General features: G+C 41.5%; 1 protein-coding gene across 1 annotated transcript; it reads right to left on the bottom strand.

Moving 5' to 3' along the window:
• Positions 1 to 513: 513 nt before the first annotated feature.
• On the bottom strand, positions 514 to 4815 carry LOC124413254 (4-coumarate--CoA ligase 1-like). Its single transcript, XM_046893718.1, has 7 exons — positions 4350 to 4815; positions 3005 to 3181; positions 2372 to 2703; positions 1953 to 2099; positions 1531 to 1779; positions 1163 to 1440; positions 514 to 979 (listed from the first exon to the last, which is right to left on the bottom strand). Exons 1-7 carry the CDS (start codon positions 4662 to 4664, stop codon positions 654 to 656), a joined length of 1824 nt encoding a protein of 607 aa, XP_046749674.1. The 5' UTR covers positions 4665 to 4815; the 3' UTR covers positions 514 to 653.
• Positions 4816 to 19900: the final 15085 nt, after the last annotated feature.

Below are 19900 nucleotides of genomic sequence, written 5' to 3'. Positions count from 1 at the left end.
TTTCTATTTTCAACGAACCGTTACGTTTTTGAGTTTCTAGAACCCGAAAAACAGGTTTTTAGAAAATGTCGTTCTCTGTCCGCCTGTCTGACAAATTCTCACGATCATCTCGATAACGGCTGGATGAGGAAACCTGAAACTTACAGGATTTTACAACCACACGGTGGCTGTGAAAAATTGCCATTTCCCGTTTAATTAGAATTTCCGGTTCTCGCAGAAATGAATCGAGTTTCAAAGTTTTACCGACAAACCTATACTTTGACCTCTTTGTTGATTTTTATAAATGAACGATTATGGTTTACCAAATTGATTTATTTCTTGTAAAAAAAAAAATTATAAATTTATCATTCTTCATAAAAATTATTTTCATCTTCTTTTTTATACTTTATGTTATTTCTTTCTACTCGTAAACCTATACTTTTTCCTTTCTGATGAAAAGTACCCCGAAAAAACTGGTTTTTTTCGGTTTGTTCCATCTTGCGTACAGTAGACACTCATAGAAGGTAGAAAACATAAATTTCTCACACTATAAATTCATATTACAAAATCATGCGAGAAACAGGTGTTTCTTATAAATCGTAGAAAAATAGAGATTAGTTTACACTTTGTCCGATCAAGTTCATCTATCTTACAATTTGCAAGTACCGGTTGGCTTACAATTCTTTAAGTTGCCGCCTAAGTATTTTACCTGCGGTGCTCTTTGGAATTACGTCAATGAATTTAACGGTTCCCAATTGTTTATAGCTGGGGACCCGTTCAGCAATGAATTTTTTAATTTTTTCTCCGTCACATTGTACTCCGGGTTTACAAACAACGAAGGCTTTTGGCATCTCTCCATATTTCGGATGAGGTTCTCCGACTACAGCCGCGTCCAATATTTCATCATTAGTTCGCAGTAGTTCTTCCAGCTCAGCAGGTGCCACTTGAAAGCCCTTCACTTTTATCAACTCCTTTATTCGATCTTTGATCATTACATGACCTACAACACGGAAAAGAAAATTTATTATCATGATTACGTATCGTGAAACGTGATAATATCACGGTTCACGTATTGACGCGGTATACAAAAGGCAATGAGTTTTAAGAATTGTGATAAAAAAAAAAAAACAATTATAGATGGATCAAGTTATTTTCCATATATTTTTTAATCATTTTGATTCACCGGTTTCATCGAAGCAGGCTATGTCGCCGGTTTTGAGCCATTCTCCATCCAAAGTATTCGCGGTAGCTTCAGGATTCTTGTAATACCCTTTCATTACTTGGGGACCTTTGACGTACAGTTCTCCTGTTTCGTTCACACCCATATTTTCTCCGGCTCTCGACTCTTCTGTATTAACAATCCGTAAGCTTGTATTGGGAAGAAGATACCCAACTGAATCCAAGTTATTTATTCCGTTGTTGGTACACGTGACAACAGGACAAGCCTCGGTGAGACCATACCTGAAGAAATTGAATTTCTCAATGAATTATTTCATCAAATGAATACTATAAATTAATGACGATTAATGGATAGTATGCAACCGAACTAACCCTTGTGCTATCGCGATTTCACGTTTGGCTTTCTTCAGTACTTTCTGCACACTTTCCGCACCAATCGGTGCAGCCCCTGACATGATGAATTTGAGGGTACCGAAATGATTGTGGGTGACCATTTCGTTGCTTCCCAAAAACAGTATCATTGGTGGCGCCGCGTATAATATGGTTGACTTGAAGTCTTTCAGAGATTTCAGGAAATTTTCTGCGTTGAATTTCCGGACGAAAACGATCTTAGCTCCGACGCTGGATGAAAATTAATATGGCGATCATAAACTATACAATAGTTAGTTGGTTCTACGTAAAGAGACATTACGTCATGCTGCATTGCAGGTAGGCAAGTTTTAGTAGTGGATAACGAACGCATATCTTAGTATCACTGTATTTATACTATACTAAATATCTGTATATGTGTGTACCTCAAGTAATTGAGCATCCCCACAACTAATCCATAAATATGAAACGCTGGTAAAATCAGAGGAACCACTTCTTGATGAGTTTCGGTAGTTTCATCTCCAGGATATATTCCTTCAACTTGCAACTGCTCACAGTTCACAACAACATTCCTGCATATGCAACATGAAATTGAAATTAAACGGATCACCAGTAGTTGATACACCGTTGTATACTTGGGACAGTCTATTTGAGGGCACTCACATTTGGACTTGTAAGTTACGAAAGTGTGTGATATTTAACAAAATGACTGGACTTTATTGAACGAATCATTCCCAGAGTGCATTGTAATTCACCCGCACAATAAATATTCGGTACCCGATATGCTCTAGTATGGTTGGGGAATAATTTGGGAATTACGGAGATTTAAGTAAACTGTGAATACCGATGTCTGATTTCCACGCCTTTTGGCAAACCTGTTGTTCCACTTGAGTATGGTAAGAATAAAACATCCTCATTGGTTTTTCCCGGAATTGCGGATTCACTCAATACTTCAACGGAGTCGGATATCAATTCACTGAATCTGATACATCTCTCCGGTAACGGGTGATTTGGTTCATCTACTATGATTATAGGCAATGTAATATTTGTACACCCGACAAGGCTCTCTTTGACAACTGGATATTCTTCCGAAGTAGTAATTACGCCAATAGCTTCAGAAGCTTGTAACTGTCGACTAATTTCCTTTGCCGTGGATATTGGATTCATCATAGTGATCTAAAAAATGTAAAGACTGGAGGTACCTATGCGATTGATCGGTGCGACTGGTTTCATAAATTTATAAGTGGATGGTACAAACATGTAAATATGCACTTATGAAGTTGTTGTGATAAAGCAACCAAACGTTATTTGACAAATGTGCCACGCGTTCTCGTCAAATCGAAATCTATACTCATATTTTATCTTATCTTAAGAGCTCTGAATGAACCAACGCTATATATGTCTCATTTATTTTTGTATCGCTATACAAATATTTTGCTTGAGTTTCTTTGATACATGCCCTAATGGCCAAACTTACTTTAATTCCAGCTTCAGATGCTCCCAACACAATTATTGCGAATTCCACTACATTTGGCAAAACAACGCCGATGGTACTGTCAGGATGAAATTTGCATTTCCTCAGAGATGCCGCAAATTTTCCACTTAAGGTACGCAGTTGGGAATATGTATACGATTTACCGGTTGTTGAGCAAACCTACCGTACAAACATTTAACAGCGATTATTATTGAATATGTCTGCGTTAGAAGGCCCCATCAACATACTTCTATTGATATACGTCGATTGAATACCGTGAAAAAATAAGGTAATTCATTGTTCAGCTGTATAAATATATCATCAACTGATATTATACAATCCAGCTATGAATTTGTTTCGGGGAATTGACATAGAAATATTTGTAAAAATTCTTTTATTTTTCATAATCATTTCTGTTCACGTAACAAATTGTTAGATATCCATGAGCTGCAATAATTGAAATGTGAATAGATTATATATCGAAAGTACCAAGTGATAACCGAGTTACTCTAGAGTTTCCACACCCATATAACCACTTCATATATGTATAATTATTTCTGGTTTATACACAGTACGTGTATTTTAATTTTCAATGCACAATTTTATTTTTGTCAGGTCGTTGACATTGCATTGACGATTCTACCGGTATAGATCAATATTACGCGGCAGTAAACGGTGAGCCTTGAATTCTAGTTGAATTGATAAATTTCAAAGAAAAGAAAGGCGATAGACTTATTGGAATGGAACTTTGTGTAACGAGGATCAAAATTTGTGTCCAACATGACATATCTCGCATATAAAAGTTATTCTTCGATGATAATGAATTGATTACGATGTTTACTCGAAACCGTCGTTCACTCTCCTACCGAAATAAATTTCAATGATTGAGCAGATCTACTTATCAAACAGTCAATTAGAAACATTCTTGTGGTATAAGTGGAAAACTATCAACGATCTGCTTTTAAGTATTAAGTATAGGTGATAAAATGGGAGAACCCCCTTTTAATAAAATTTCACATGCACCGTTTTTGAGGTACGAAATATCAAATTGAAAGTGAAACCACGTAATAGTCGATAAATTTTTTTTTTTTGATTTTGCGGTGTAAATTTAGTAAGACTTTTACAAAATTTCAAGTCGGTCTTGTGCTTTGTTTATGAATCGTAAGCAATAAAGTTGATAAAGCACAAGTGAGTTGGCTACACAGCGCAGACCGAGACGTGCGTGGGGGCTCTCAATCTTTACCGTTGGGACTGCTGGCTATGTGCTGGACTACATAAGTTTGTAGATATGCACGCATATCACAGTTTAGAATGAGAGGCGTACCGTCGAGTCACTCTTGATGCTTACCACTGCTGTTTTGTTTGGCCATCGTTCCAAGTTCTTCCAAATATATTCATGTAAAAATTCCCGGGGAACGTTGATATCTGGAAACGGACTACTGACAACATTGTCTTGATCAATTCGCAAGTTGGTCCTCGTAGCGTAGGATGACTTGTGAATTTCTGAATTTCGTGTAAATATTTCTCTACCGTAGCTTTTGTTCACGACACAAAATATACTTTGTTTGTTTGAAGAAGAGAATTTCATCGGCGGTCGGATATTGTGACATCTCACTGTCAGTTTCAATACTGACCGGTTTAGTAGGTAGCACCAATTTGACATCGTATACGCTTTATAGAACTAGATTTGTAAGCATATGTCACTATGTTTACGTGCACCGAGTTACACGCTGTAAGCCGGTGATAGTCGGCAATGGTGATCACGTAAACGGTAATAGATTACAGTTAATCGAAGTCAAGTAATACGTAAATGCCTATGACAATTGAAAAGTATTAAATACTTGGCACGCAACCGTAGTATACGCTCAGAGACACCGTTGCGAACCGCTGCCACAAGTCAACTGGAAGAAGCTTGTTTTGTGCCGACTTGGTATTGCCGAGTCGTGTGTGTCGATGTGCGTGATAGGCAAGATAAAACATGTGTGTGAGACTGCTGAAGAGTTTAGATACCTCATGCGTCGACTAGTCTGCATTATCCATTACTGTATCGTTTCGTGTGAAGCGAGGATCAGCTCCAAGGCATTAAATTGCGAGTTAAATTGTATCTGGGTTTGTGATGACAGGCAATTTGATGACCTTCGTTCTCTCGTCCGTGAACGCTAGAGTGGGTTGAATAATATATCGTGATTACTTGATTATACGTCATGCGGTTGACTGGGAACTTCAATACCGTTGTGTTTTATGTTATTGGATTAGCTTGTGTAATGATTATTGCGATATGCGGAAAGACAGAAGAGGACAAACTACATACGTACTTCAATAAGGTGGATTTTGCAACTGCTAACTTTCCACAGGTAAGGGCACTAAGATGATATACGTTTAGAAAGTCATAGGTGCTGGTTTTACAAATTATAGTTTAAAAGTATATTTTTTATTAAAAAAAAATGTAATTTGAATGAATGAAATGGTGGTCAGAACAAAAATTTTTATTGTCCAATAAAAACCCCTTTTTTCAGCCAATAGAACATTCCTGTCACCACATTATGGTTAAGTCGATTATTGTTTGTTGCATGCATGGACGCATTTTAGCCAAAAGGCGAGATGAGTACAAAAATATCAGTGAACCTCAAGCACTTGAACGAATCGTGATATATTTGCTTATTTTATTTTTTAATGATGATTTCATGTCGTCGACGAAAATAGAAATGCATGTGTGCGTGACATTTCTTAGTCATTTGAATGACTTTTAACGCAATGAAAGATCAAATTGTCGAAGTATGCATTCTCACACGCAACCTTGGAAATTATGGAAAATTCACCTTGCACCAGCCTTTCACCACATTTGCACTTCAAAAATGCGAAGGAAGAAACTAGAACATCGAAAGTTCTCGCGAAATTACGTCGCTGTCAAGTCTTGATGAATCGATTTCAACATTTCTCACAATCCATTAAAAATAGACACAAAAAATCGATTCATATGGCCAATTCCAGACCAATTGAACCCGCCAAAAAGCAAAAAAGACATGAAACGGAGCTAAGGACTAGCAGCAAAGAAATGACGAAGGAAATATCTCGTTTTTCGGTAGTAATTCTTGATCCGTTGCTCGCAGCGTATCGGCCTGCGTTAAATCGGTTCCTCTCGCAAAATTACGTCGGTATAGCGTATCAATGACTTGTTTCCAGCATCTTTCGAAGTCATTGGAGTTTTCACCAAAAATCTAAAGTGGTTAGCCGTACATTTAATTGAGCGAAAAATCTTTCGTCTCAGGACCGATTTGTACGACGTTTGGATTGGTTAATTGGAGCCGTAGGACTGCAAAAGAGAGATGTAGAACAGTAAACGACTAACAGTTCAGCGAATGGGGATAAAAAATACAAATGCGGTAAATATAGATTATTTATCTATTTTATTATAGGTTATATAGAATGGAGACAATACAATATCATACATCATATATCGTATCCAGCAGAGGACTGTTCCATCTGTACTCAGACCGAAACCTGAGCTGGACAAGAGGAAAGGCAATTTTCCGCGAATTGGAGGCACCCTACCAAAGACCGTAGAGCGTGCAAAAGGTTGCATTTGCTGCGCGGTCTTATTGACGGTTGTTCTTGGAATAAGAGCTTGAGTTAGGAAGTAAGGGATGGAATCTGAGTATGAAAGCAGCCTTATTAGGAACGTGCATTTTATATTTTACACTATGATAATATCTAGACGATAAGGTAGTTTCCGTATTTTGATTAAGACAATGAGTATTACACGCAACTACTTTCGATATGATAGTTAGATTTCTCATGTAATGTTTGGAGAAAATTTTGCGGTCCTCTTTGTCTTTCACTTTGAGTCTCGTCGTCGATTTGTTGAATTACTGCATACTGACAATATAACACTTGTACTATAATTGAGAGGGATTGAATAAACTGAAATTTAGAGCTGTGAACTTGTGATTTCTCTTCCCCACATTTTCGAGAACCTTTTCGAAACTTCATTTTTTTCGGCCGTAGCTTTTGATCTGTTGTTCATAGGAAGAAACATTGATTTTTGAAACCTCTTAGATATAAATCGGACTCTCAAGAGTGCAAAATAGACATGTGGTATAGCGAATGACGGGTAGCTGAGGGTGGACTAGGAAGATCCCTCATTTATGAGCTGTAACTCATTATCCGTTGCTCGCAGCGTATTGGGACTGCGGTCAATCGATTTCTCTCGCAAAATTACGTCGGAATAGTGCCCTACAGAATTAATTGCAGCACTTTTCAAAGTCGTCGAAATTTTCACCAATAATGCAAAGGGGTTAGCCTTGGATTTTTTTTGGCCGAAAAATGTTTTGTCTGGGAATCGATTCGTATGACGTTTTCTAGACTAATTCGACGCCCGGGAACTCAGAAAACACATCAAAAATAGCGTAGGACCAGCAGCAGAGAAATGACGACGAAAATCATGAGTTTTTCGGCCGTAACTTTACAGGTGTTGCTCGCAGCGTATTGGGACTGCGTTCAATCGATTTCTCTAGCAAAATTACGTCGGAATAGTGCCCTATAGAATTATTTGCAGCACTTTTCAAAGTCGTCGAAATTTTCGCCAATAATGCAAAGGGGTTAGCCTTGGATTTTTTTTGGCCGAAAAATCTTTTGTCTGGGAATCGCTCCGTATGACGCTTTTTAGACTAATTCGACGCCCAGGAACTCAGAAAACACATAAAAAATAGCCTAGGACCAGCAGCAGAGAAATGACGACGAAAATCAGCAGTTTTTCGGCTGTAACTTTGCAGGTGTTGCTCGCAGCGCATCGGGACTGCGATTATTCGATTCCTCTCGCAAAATCACGTCGGAATAGTACCCTAAAGAATTAATCGCAGCACTTTTCAAAGTCGTCGAAATTTTCGCCAAAAATGCAAAGGGGTTAGCCTTGGATTTTTTTTGGCCGAAAAATCTTTTGTCTGGGAATCGATCCGTATGACGCTTTTTAGACTAATTCGATGCCCAGGAACTCAGAAAACACATGAAAAATAGCCTAGGACCAGCAGCAGAGAAATGACGACGAAAATCAGCAGTTTTTCGGCTGTAACTTTGCAGGTGTTGCTCGCAGCGCATCGGGACTGCGATTAATCGATTCCTCTCGCAAAATCACGTCGGAATAGTACCCTAAAGAATTAATCGCAGCACTTTTCAAAGTCGTCGAAATTTTCGCCAAAAATGCAAAGGGGTTAGCCTTGGATTTTTTTTGGCCGAAAAATCTTTTGTCTGGGAATCGATCCGTATGACGCTTTTTAGACTAATTCGACGCCCAGGAACTCAGAAAACACATGAAAAATAGCCTAGGACCAGCAGCAGAGAAATGACGACGAAAATCAGCAGTTTTTCGGCTGTAACTTTGCAGGTGTTGCTCGCAGCGCATCGGGACTGCGATTAATCGATTCCTCTCGCAAAATCACGTCGGAATAGTACCCTAAAGAATTAATCGCAGCACTTTTCAAAGTCGTCGAAATTTTCGCCAAAAATGCAAAGGGGTTAGCCTTGGATTTTTTTTGGCCAAAAAATCTTTTGTCTGGGAATCGATCCGTATGACGCTTTTTAGACTAATTCGACGCCCAGGAACTCAGAAAACACATGAAAAATAGCCTAGGACCAGCAGCAGAGAAATGACGACGAAAATCAGCAGTTTTTCGGCTGTAACTTTGCAGGTGTTGCTCGCAGCGCATCGGGACTGCGATTAATCGATTCCTCTCGCAAAATCACGTCGGAATAGTACCCTAAAGAATTAATCGCAGCACTTTTCAAAGTCGTCGAAATTTTCGCCAAAAATGCAAAGGGGTTAGCCTTGGATTTTTTTTGGCCGAAAAATCTTTTGTCTGGGAATCGATCCGCATGACGCTTTTTAGACTAATTCGACGCCCAGGAACTCAGAAAACACATGAAAAATAGCCTAGGACCAGCAGCAGAGAAATGACGACGAAAATCAGCAGTTTTTCGGCTGTAACTTTGCAGGTGTTGCTCGCAGCGCATCGGGACTGCGATTAATCGATTCCTCTCGCAAAATCACGTCGGAATAGTACCCTAAAGAATTAATCGCAGCACTTTTCAAAGTCGTCGAAATTTTCGCCAAAAATGCAAAGGGGTTAGCCTTGGATTTTTTTTGGCCGAAAAATCTTTTGTCTGGGAATCGATCCGCATGACGCTTTTTAGACTAATTCGACGCCCAGGAACTCAGAAAACACATGAAAAATAGCCTAGGACCAGCAGCAGAGAAATGACGACGAAAATCAGCAGTTTTTCGGCTGTAACTTTGCAGGTGTTGCTCGCAGCGCATCGGGACTGCGATTAATCGATTCCTCTCGCAAAATCACGTCGGAATAGTACCCTGAAGAATTAATCGCAGCACTTTTCAAAGTCGTCGAAATTTTCGCCAAAAATGCAAAGGGGTTAGCCTTGGATTTTTTTTGGCCGAAAAATCTTTTGTCTGGGAATCAATCCGTATGACGCTTTTTAGACTAATTCGACGCCCGGGAACTCAGAAAACACATGAAAAATAGCCTAGGACCAGCAGCAGAGAAATGACGACGAAAATCAGCAGTTTTTCGGCTGTAACTTTGCAGGTGTTGCTCGTAGCGCATCGGGACTGCGATTAATCGATTCCTCTCGCAAAATCACGTCGGAATAGTACCCTAAAGAATTAATCGCAGCACTTTTCAAAGTCGTCGAAATTTTCGCCAAAAATGCAAAGGGGTTAGCCTTGGATTTTTTTTGGCCGAAAAATCTTTTGTCTGGGAATCGATCCGCATGACGCTTTTTAGACTAATTCGACACCCAGGAACTCAGAAAACACATGAAAAATAGCCTAGGACCAGCAGCAGAGAAATGACGACGAAAATCAGCAGTTTTTCGGCTGTAACTTTGCAGGTGTTGCTCGCAGCGCATCGGGACTGCGAATTATCGATTCCTCTCGCAAAATCACGTCGGAATAGTACCCTAAAGAATTAATCGCAGCTCTTTTCAAAGTCGTCGAAATTTTCGCCAAAAATGCAAAGGGGTTAGCCTTGGATTTTTTTTGGCCGAAAAATCTTTTGTCTGGGAATCGATCCGTATGACGCTTTTTAGACTAATTCGACGCCCAGGAACTCAGAAAACACATGAAAAATAGCCTAGGACCAGCAGCAGAGAAATGACGACAAAAATCAGCAGTTTTTCGGCTGTAACTTTGCAGGTGTTGCTCGCAGCGCATCGGGACTGCGATTAATCGATTCCTCTCGCAAAATCACGTCGGAATAGTACCCTAAAGAATTAATCGCAGCACTTTTCAAAGTCGTCGAAATTTTCGCCAAAAATGCAAAGGGGTTAGCCTTGGATTTTTTTTGGCCGAAAAATCTTTTGTCTGGGAATCGATCCGCATGACGCTTTTTAGACTAATTCGACGCCCAGGAACTCAGAAAACACATGAAAAATAGCCTAGGACCAGCAGCAGAGAAATGACGACGAAAATCAGCAGTTTTTCGGCTGTAACTTTGCAGGTGTTGCTCGCAGCGCATCGGGACTGCGATTAATCGATTCCTCTCGCAAAATCACGTCGGAATAGTACCCTAAAGAATTAATCGCAGCACTTTTCAAAGTCGTCGAAATTTTCGCCAAAAATGCAAAGGGGTTAGCCTTGGATTTTTTTTGGCCGAAAAATCTTTTGTCTGGGAATCGATCCGCATGACGCTTTTTAGACTAATTCGACACCCAGGAACTCAGAAAACACATGAAAAATAGCCTAGGACCAGCAGCAGAGAAATGACGACGAAAATCAGCAGTTTTTCGGCTGTAACTTTGCAGGTGTTGCTCGCAGCGCATCGGGACTGCGAATTATCGATTCCTCTCGCAAAATCACGTCGGAATAGTACCCTAAAGAATTAATCGCAGCTCTTTTCAAAGTCGTCGAAATTTTCGCCAAAAATGCAAAGGGGTTAGCCTTGGATTTTTTTTGGCCGAAAAATCTTTTGTCTGGGAATCGATCCGTATGACGCTTTTTAGACTAATTCGACGCCCAGGAACTCAGAAAACACATGAAAAATAGCCTAGGACCAGCAGCAGAGAAATGACGACAAAAATCAGCAGTTTTTCGGCTGTAACTTTGCAGGTGTTGCTCGCAGCGCATCGGGACTGCGATTAATCGATTCCTCTCGCAAAATCACGTCGGAATAGTACCCTAAAGAATTAATCGCAGCACTTTTCAAAGTCGTCGAAATTTTCGCCAAAAATGCAAAGGGGTTAGCCTTGGATTTTTTTTGGCCGAAAAATCTTTTGTCTGGGAATCGATCCGTATGACGCTTTTTAGACTAATTCGACGCCCAGGAACTCAGAAAACACATGAAAAATAGCCTAGGACCAGCAGCAGAGAAATGACGACGAAAATCAGCAGTTTTTCGGCTGTAACTTTGCAGGTGTTGCTCGCAGCGCATCGGGACTGCGATCAATCGATTCCTCTCGCAAAATCACGTCGGAATAGTACCCTAAAGAATTAATCGCAGCACTTTTCAAAGTCGTCGAAATTTTCGCCAAAAATGCAAAGGGGTTAGCCTTGGATTTTTTTTGGCCGAAAAATCTTTTGTCTGGGAATCGATCCGTATGACGCTTTTTAGACTAATTCGACGCCCAGGAACTCAGAAAACACATGACAAATAGCCTAGGACCAGCAGCAGAGAAATGACGACGAAAATCAGCAGTTTTTCGGCTGTAACTTTGCAGGTGTTGCTCGCAGCGCATCGGGACTGCGATTAATCGATTCCTCTCGCAAAATCACGTCGGAATAGTACCCTAAAGAATTAATCGCAGCTCTTTTCAAAGTCGTCGAAATTTTCGCCAAAAATGCAAAGGGGTTAGCCTTGGATTTTTTTTGGCCGAAAAATCTTTTGTCTGGGAATCGATCCGTATGACGCTTTTTAGACTAATTCGACGCCCAGGAACTCAGAAAACACATGAAAAATAGCCTAGGACCTGCAGCAGAGAAATGACGACGAAAATCAGCAGTTTTTCGGCTGTAACTTTGCAGGTGTTGCTCGCAGCGCATCAGGACTGCGATTAATCGATTCCTCTCGCAAAATCACGTCGGAATAGTACCCTAAAGAATTAATCGCAGCACTTTTCAAAGTCGTCGAAATTTTCGCCAAAAATGCAAAGGGGTTAGCCTTGGATTTTTTTTGGCCGAAAAATCTTTTGTGTGGGAATCGATCCGTATGACGCTTTTTAGACTAATTCGACGCCCAGGAACTCAGAAAACACATGAAAAATAGCCTAGGACCAGCAGCAGAGAAATGACGACGAAAATCAGCAGTTTTTCGGCTGTAACTTTGCAGGTGTTGCTCGCAGCGCATCGGGATTGCGATTAATCGATTCCTCTCGCAAAATCACGTCGGAATAGTACCCTAAAGAATTAATCGCAGCACTTTTCAAAGTCGTCGAAATTTTCGCCAAAAATGCAAAGGGGTTAGCCTTGGATTTTTTTTGGCCGATAAATCTTTTGTCTGGGAATCGATCCGTATGACGCTTTTTAGACTAATTCGATGCCCAGGAACTCAGAAAACACATGAAAAATAGCCTAGGACCAGCAGCAGAGAAATGACGACGAAAATCAGCAGTTTCTCGGCTGTAACTTTGCAGGTGTTGCTCGCAGCGCATCGGGACTGCGATTAATCGATTCCTCTCGCAAAATCACGTCGGAATAGTACCCTAAAGAATAAATCGCAGCACTTTTCAAAGTCGTCGAAATTTTCGCCAAAAATGCAAAGGGGTTAGCCTTGGATTTTTTTTGGCCGAAAAATCTTTTGTCTGGGAATCGATCCGTATGACGCTTTTTAGACTAATTCGACGCCCAGGAACTCAGAAAACACATGAAAAATAGCCTAGGACCAGCAGCAGAGAAATGACGACGAAAATCAGCAGTTTTTCGGCTGTAACTTTGCAGGTGTTGCTCGCAGCGCATCGGGACTGCGAATTATCGATTCCTCTCGCAAAATCACGTCGGAATAGTACCCTAAAGAATTAATCGCAGCTCTTTTCAAAGTCGTCGAAATTTTCGCCAAAAATGCAAAGGGGTTAGCCTTGGATTTTTTTTGGCCGAAAAATCTTTTGTCTGGGAATCGATCCGCATGACGCTTTTTAGACTAATTCGACGCCCAGGAACTCAGAAAACACATGAAAAATAGCCTAGGACCAGCAGCAGAGAAATGACGACGAAAATCAGCAGTTTTTCGGCTGTAACTTTGCAGGTGTTGCTCGCAGCGCATCGGGACTGCGATTAATCGATTCCTCTCGCAAAATCACGTCGGAATAGTACCCTGAAGAATTAATCGCAGCACTTTTCAAAGTCGTCGAAATTTTCGCCAAAAATGCAAAGGGGTTAGCCTCGGATTTTTTTTGGCCGAAAAATCTTTTGTCTGGGAATCGATCCGTATGACGCTTTTTAGACTAATTCGACGCCCAGGAACTCAGAAAACACATGAAAAATAGCCTAACACCAGCAGCAGAGAAATGACGACGAAAATCAGCAGTTTTTCGGCTGTAACTTTGCAGGTGTTGCTCGCAGCGCATCGGGACTGCGATTAATCGATTCCTCTCGCAAAATCACGTCGGAATAGTACCCTAAAGAATTAATCGCAGCACTTTTCAAAGTCGTCGAAATTTTCGCCAAAAATGCAAAGGGGTTAGCCTTGGATTTTTTTTGGCCGAAAAATCTTTTGTCTGGGAATCGATCCGCATGACGCTTTTTAGACTAATTCGACGCCCAGGAACTCAGAAAACACATGAAAAATAGCCTAGGACCAGCAGCAGAGAAATGACGACGAAAATCAGCAGTTTTTCGGCTGTAACTTTGCAGGTGTTGCTCGCAGCGCATCGGGACTGCGATTAATCGATTCCTCTCGCAAAATCACGTCGGAATAGTACCCTGAAGAATTAATCGCAGCACTTTTCAAAGTCGTCGAAATTTTCGCCAAAAATGCAAAGGGGTTAGCCTCGGATTTTTTTTGGCCGAAAAATCTTTTGTCTGGGAATCGATCCGTATGACGCTTTTTAGACTAATTCGACGCCCAGGAACTCAGAAAACACATGAAAAATAGCCTAGGACCAGCAGCAGAGAAATGACGACGAAAATCAGCAGTTTTTCGGCTGTAACTTTGCAGGTGTTGCTCGCAGCGCATCGGGACTGCGAATTATCGATTCCTCTTGCAAAATCACGTCGAGATAGTACCCTAAAGAATTAATCGCAGCTCTTTTCAAAGTCGTGGAAATTTTCGCCAAAAATGCAAAGGGGTTAGCCTTGGATTTTTTTTGGCCGAAAAATCTTTTGTCTGGGAATCGATCCGTATGACGCTTTTTAGACTAATTCGACGCCCGGGAACTCAGAAAACACATGAAAAATAGCCTAGGACCAGCAGCAGAGAAATGACGACGAAAATCAGCAGTTTTTCGGCTGTAACTTTGCAGGTGTTGCTCGTAGCGCATCGGGACTGCGATTAATCGATTCCTCTCGCAAAATCACGTCGGAATAGTACCCTAAAGAATTAATCGCAGCACTTTTCAAAGTCGTCGAAATTTTCGCCAAAAATGCAAAGGGGTTAGCCTTGGATTTTTTTTGGCCGAAAAATCTTTTGTCTGGGAATCGATCCGCATGACGCTTTTTAGACTAATTCGACACCCAGGAACTCAGAAAACACATGAAAAATAGCCTAGGACCAGCAGCAGAGAAATGACGACGAAAATCAGCAGTTTTTCGGCTGTAACTTTGCAGGTGTTGCTCGCAGCGCATCGGGACTGCGAATTATCGATTCCTCTCGCAAAATCACGTCGGAATAGTACCCTAAAGAATAAATCGCAGCACTTTTCAAAGTCGTCGAAATTTTCGCCAAAAATGCAAAGGGGTTAGCCTTGGATTTTTTTTGGCCGAAAAATCTTTTGTCTGGGAATCGATCCGTATCACGCTTTTTAGACTAATTCGACGCCCAGGAACTCAGAAAACACATGAAAAATAGCCTAGGACCAGCAGCAGAGAAATGACGACAAAAATCAGCAGTTTTTCGGCTGTAACTTTGCAGGTGTTGCTCGCAGCGCATCGGGACTGCGATTAATCGATTCCTCTCGCAAAATCACGTCGGAATAGTACCCTAAAGAATTAATCGCAGCACTTTTCAAAGTCGTCGAAATTTTCGCCAAAAATGCAAAGGGGTTAGCCTTGGATTTTTTTTGGCCGAAAAATCTTTTGTCTGGGAATCGATCCGTATGACGCTTTTTAGACTAATTCGACGCCCAGGAACTCAGAAAACACATGAAAAATAGCCTAGGACCAGCAGCAGAGAAATGACGACGAAAATCAGCAGTTTTTCGGCTGTAACTTTGCAGGTGTTGCTCGCAGCGCATCGGGACTGCGATTAATCGATTCCTCTCGCAAAATCACGTCGGAATAGTACCCTAAAGAATTAATCGCAGCACTTTTCAAAGTCGTCGAAATTTTCGCCAAAAATGCAAAGGGGTTAGCCTTGGATTTTTTTTGGCCGAAAAATCTTTTGTCTGGGAATCGATCCGCATGACGCTTTTTAGACTAATTCGACGCCCAGGAACTGAGAAAACACATGAAAAATAGCCTAGGACCAGCAGCAGAGAAATGACGACGAAAATCAGCAGTTTTTCGGCTGTAACTTTGCAGGTGTTGCTCGCAGCGCATCGGGACTGCGAATTATCGATTCCTCTCGCAAAATCACGTCGGAATAGTACCCTAAAGAATAAATCGCAGCACTTTTCAAAGTCGTCGAAATTTTCGCCAAAAATGCAAAGGGGTTAGCCTTGGATTTTTTTTGGCCGAAAAATCTTTTGTCTGGGAATCGATCCGTATCACGCTTTTTAGACTAATTCGACGCCCAGGAACTCAGAAAACACATGAAAAATAGCCTAGGACCAGCAGCAGAGAAATGACGACAAAAATCAGCAGTTTTTCGGCTGTAACTTTGCAGGTGTTGCTCGCAGCGCATCGGGACTGCGATTAATCGATTCCTCTCGCAAAATCACGTCGGAATAGTACCCTAAAGAATTAATCGCAGCACTTTTCAAAGTCGTCGAAATTTTCGCCAAAAATGCAAAGGGGTTAGCCTTGGATTTTTTTTGGCCGAAAAATCTTTTGTCTGGGAATCGATCCGTATGACGCTTTTTAGACTAATTCGACGCCCAGGAACTCAGAAAACACATGAAAAATAGCCTAGGACCAGCAGCAGAGAAATGACGACGAAAATCAGCAGTTTTTCGGCTGTAACTTTGCAGGTGTTGCTCGCAGCGCATCGGGACTGCGATTAATCGATTCCTCTCGCAAAATCACGTCGGAATAGTACCCTAAAGAATTAATCGCAGCACTTTTCAAAGTCGTCGAAATTTTCGCCAAAAATGCAAAGGGGTTAGCCTTGGATTTTTTTTGGCCGAAAAATCTTTTGTCTGGGAATCGATCCGCATGACGCTTTTTAGACTAATTCGACGCCCAGGAACTCAGAAAACACATGAAAAATAGCCTAGGACCAGCAGCAGAGAAATGACGACGAAAATCAGCAGTTTTTCGGCTGTAACTTTGCAGGTGTTGCTCGCAGCGCATCGGGACTGCGAATTATCGATTCCTCTCGCAAAATCACGTCGGAATAGTACCCTAAAGAATTAATCGCAGCTCTTTTCAAAGTCGTCGAAATTTTCGCCAAAAATGCAAAGGGGTTAGCCTTGGATTTTTTTTGGCCGAAAAATCTTTTGTCTGGGAATCGATCCGCATGACGCTTTTTAGACTAATTCGACGCCCAGGAACTCAGAAAACACATGAAAAATAGCCTAGGACCAGCAGCAGAGAAATGACGACGAAAATCAGCAGTTTTTCGGCTGTAACTTTGCAGGTGTTGCTCGCAGCGCATCGGGACTGCGATTAATCGATTCCTCTCGCAAAATCACGTCGGAATAGTACCCTGAAGAATTAATCGCAGCACTTTTCAAAGTCGTCGAAATTTTCGCCAAAAATGCAAAGGGGTTAGCGTCGGATTTTTTTTGGCCGAAAAATCTTTTGTCTGGGAATCGATCCGTATGACGCTTTTTAGACTAATTCGACGCCCAGGAACTCAGAAAACACATGAAAAATAGCCTAGGACCAGCAGCAGAGAAATGACGACGAAAATCAGCAGTTTTTCGGCTGTAACTTTGCAGGTGTTGCTCGCAGCGCATCGGGACTGCGATTAATCGATTCCTCTCGCAAAATCACGTCGGAATAGTACCCTAAAGAATTAATCGCAGCACTTTTCGAAGTCGTCGAAATTTTCGCCAAAAATGCAAAGGGGTTAGCCTTGGATTTTTTTTGGCCGAAAAATCTTTTGTCTGGGAATCGATCCGCATGACGCTTTTTAGACTAATTCGACGCCCAGGAACTCAGAAAACACATGAAAAATAGCCTAGGACCAGCAGCAGAGAAATGACGACGAAAATCAGCAGTTTTTCGGCTGTAACTTTGCAGGTGTTGCTCGCAGCGCATCGGGACTGCGATTAATCGATTCCTCTCGCAAAATCACGTCGGAATAGTACCCTAAAGAATTAATCGCAGCACTTTTCAAAGTCGTCGAAATTTTCGCCAAAAATGCAAAGGGGTTAGCCTTGGATTTTTTTTGGCCGAAAAATCTTTTGTCTGGGAATCGATCCGCATGACGCTTTTTAGACTAATTCGACACCCAGGAACTCAGAAAACACATGAAAAATAGCCTAGGACCAGCAGCAGAGAAATGACGACGAAAATCAGCAGTTTTTCGGCTGTAACTTTGCAGGTGTTGCTCGCAGCGCATCGGGACTGCGAATTATCGATTCCTCTCGCAAAATCACGTCGGAATAGTACCCTAAAGAATTAATCGCAGCTCTTTTCAAAGTCGTCGAAATTTTCGCCAAAAATGCAAAGGGGTTAGCCTTGGATTTTTTTTGGCCGAAAAATCTTTTGTCTGGAAATCGATCCGCATGACGCTTTTTAGACTAATTCGACGCCCAGGAACTCAGAAAACACATGAAAAATAGCCTAGGACCAGCAGCAGAGAAATGACGACGAAAATCAGCAGTTTTTCGGCTGTAACTTTGCAGGTGTTGCTCGCAGCGCATCGGGACTGCGATCAATCGATTCCTCTCGCAAAATCACGTCGGAATAGTACCCTCAAGAATTAATCGCAGCACTTTTCAAAGTCGTCGAAATTTTCGCCAAAAATGCAAAGGGGTTAGCCTTGGATTTTTTTTGGCCGAAAAATCTTTTGTCTGGGAATCGATCCGTATGACGCTTTTTAGACTAATTCGACGCCCAGGAACTCAGAAAACACATGACAAATAGCCTAGGACCAGCAGCAGAGAAATGACGACGAAAATCAGCAGTTTTTCGGCTGTAACTTTGCAGGTGTTGCTCGCAGCGCATCGGGACTGCGATTAATCGATTCCTCTCGCAAAATCACGTCGGAATAGTACCCTAAAGAATGAATCGCAGCACTTTTCAAAGTCGTCGAAATTTTCGCCAAAAATGCAAAGGGGTTAGCCTTGGATTTTTTTTGGCCGAAAAATCTTTTGTCTGGGAATCGATCCGTATGACGCTTTTTAGACTAATTCGACGCCCAGGAACTCAGAAAACACATGAAAAATAGCCTAGGACCAGCAGCAGAGAAATGACGACGAAAATCAGCAGTTTTTCGGCTGTAACTTTGCAGGTGTTGCTCGCAGCGCATCGGGACTGCGATTAATCGATTCCTCTCGCAAAATCACGTCGGAATAGTACCCTAAAGAATTAATCGCAGCTCTTTTCAAAGTCGTCGAAATTTTCGCCAAAAATGCAAAGGGGTTAGCCTTGGATATTTTTTGGCCGAAAAATCTTTTGTCTGGGAATCGATCCGTATGACGCTTTTTAGACTAATTCGACGCCCAGGAACTCAGAAAACACATGAAAAATAGCCTAGGACCTGCAGCAGAGAAATGACGACGAAAATCAGCAGTTTTTCGGCTGTAACTTTGCAGGTGTTGCTCGCAGCGCATCGGGACTGCGAATTATCGATTCCTCTCGCAAAATCACGTCGGAATAGTACCCTGAAGAATTAATCGCAGCTCTTTTCAAAGTCGTCGAAATTTTCGCCAAAAATGCAAAGGGGTTAGCCTTGGATTTTTTTTGGCCGAAAAATCTTTTGTCTGGGAATCGATCCGTATGACGCTTTTTAGACTAATTCGACGCCCAGGAACTCAGAAAACACATGAAAAATAGCCTAGGACCAGCAGCAGAGAAATGACGACGAAAATCAGCAGTTTTTCGGCTGTAACTTTGCAGGTGTTGCTCGCAGCGCATCAGGACTGCGATTAATCGATTCCTCTCGCAAAATCACGTCGGAATAGTACCCTAAAGAATTAATCGCAGCACTTTTCAAAGTCGTTGAAATTTTCGCCAAAAATGCAAAGGGGTTAGCCTTGGATTTTTTTTGGCCGAAAAATCTTTTGTGTGGGAATCGATCCGTATGACGCTTTTTAGACTAATTCGACGCCCAGGAACTCAGAAAACACATGAAAAATAGCCTAGGACCAGCAGCAGAGAAATGACGACGAAAATCAGCAGTTTTTCGGCTGTAACTTTGCAGGTGTTGCTCGCAGCGCATCGGGACTGCGATTAATCGATTCCTCTCGCAAAATCACGTCGGAATAGTACCCTAAAGAATAAATCGCAGCACTTTTCAAAGTCGTCGAAATTTTCGCCAAAAATGCAAAGGGGTTAGCCTTGGATTTTTTTTGGCCGAAAAATCTTTTGTCTGGGAATCGATCCGTATGACGCTTTTTAGACTAATTCGACGCCCAGGAACTCAGAAAACACATGAAAAATAGCCTAGGACCAGCAGCAGAGAAATGACGACG

The sequence above is a fragment of the Diprion similis genome, chromosome 12 (genome assembly GCF_021155765.1).
Source record: "Diprion similis isolate iyDipSimi1 chromosome 12, iyDipSimi1.1, whole genome shotgun sequence".
NCBI lineage: Eukaryota > Metazoa > Arthropoda > Insecta > Hymenoptera > Diprionidae > Diprion > Diprion similis.
Note: the sequence above shows the minus strand (reverse complement) of the source record. Positions and strands in the feature narration are given on the sequence as shown.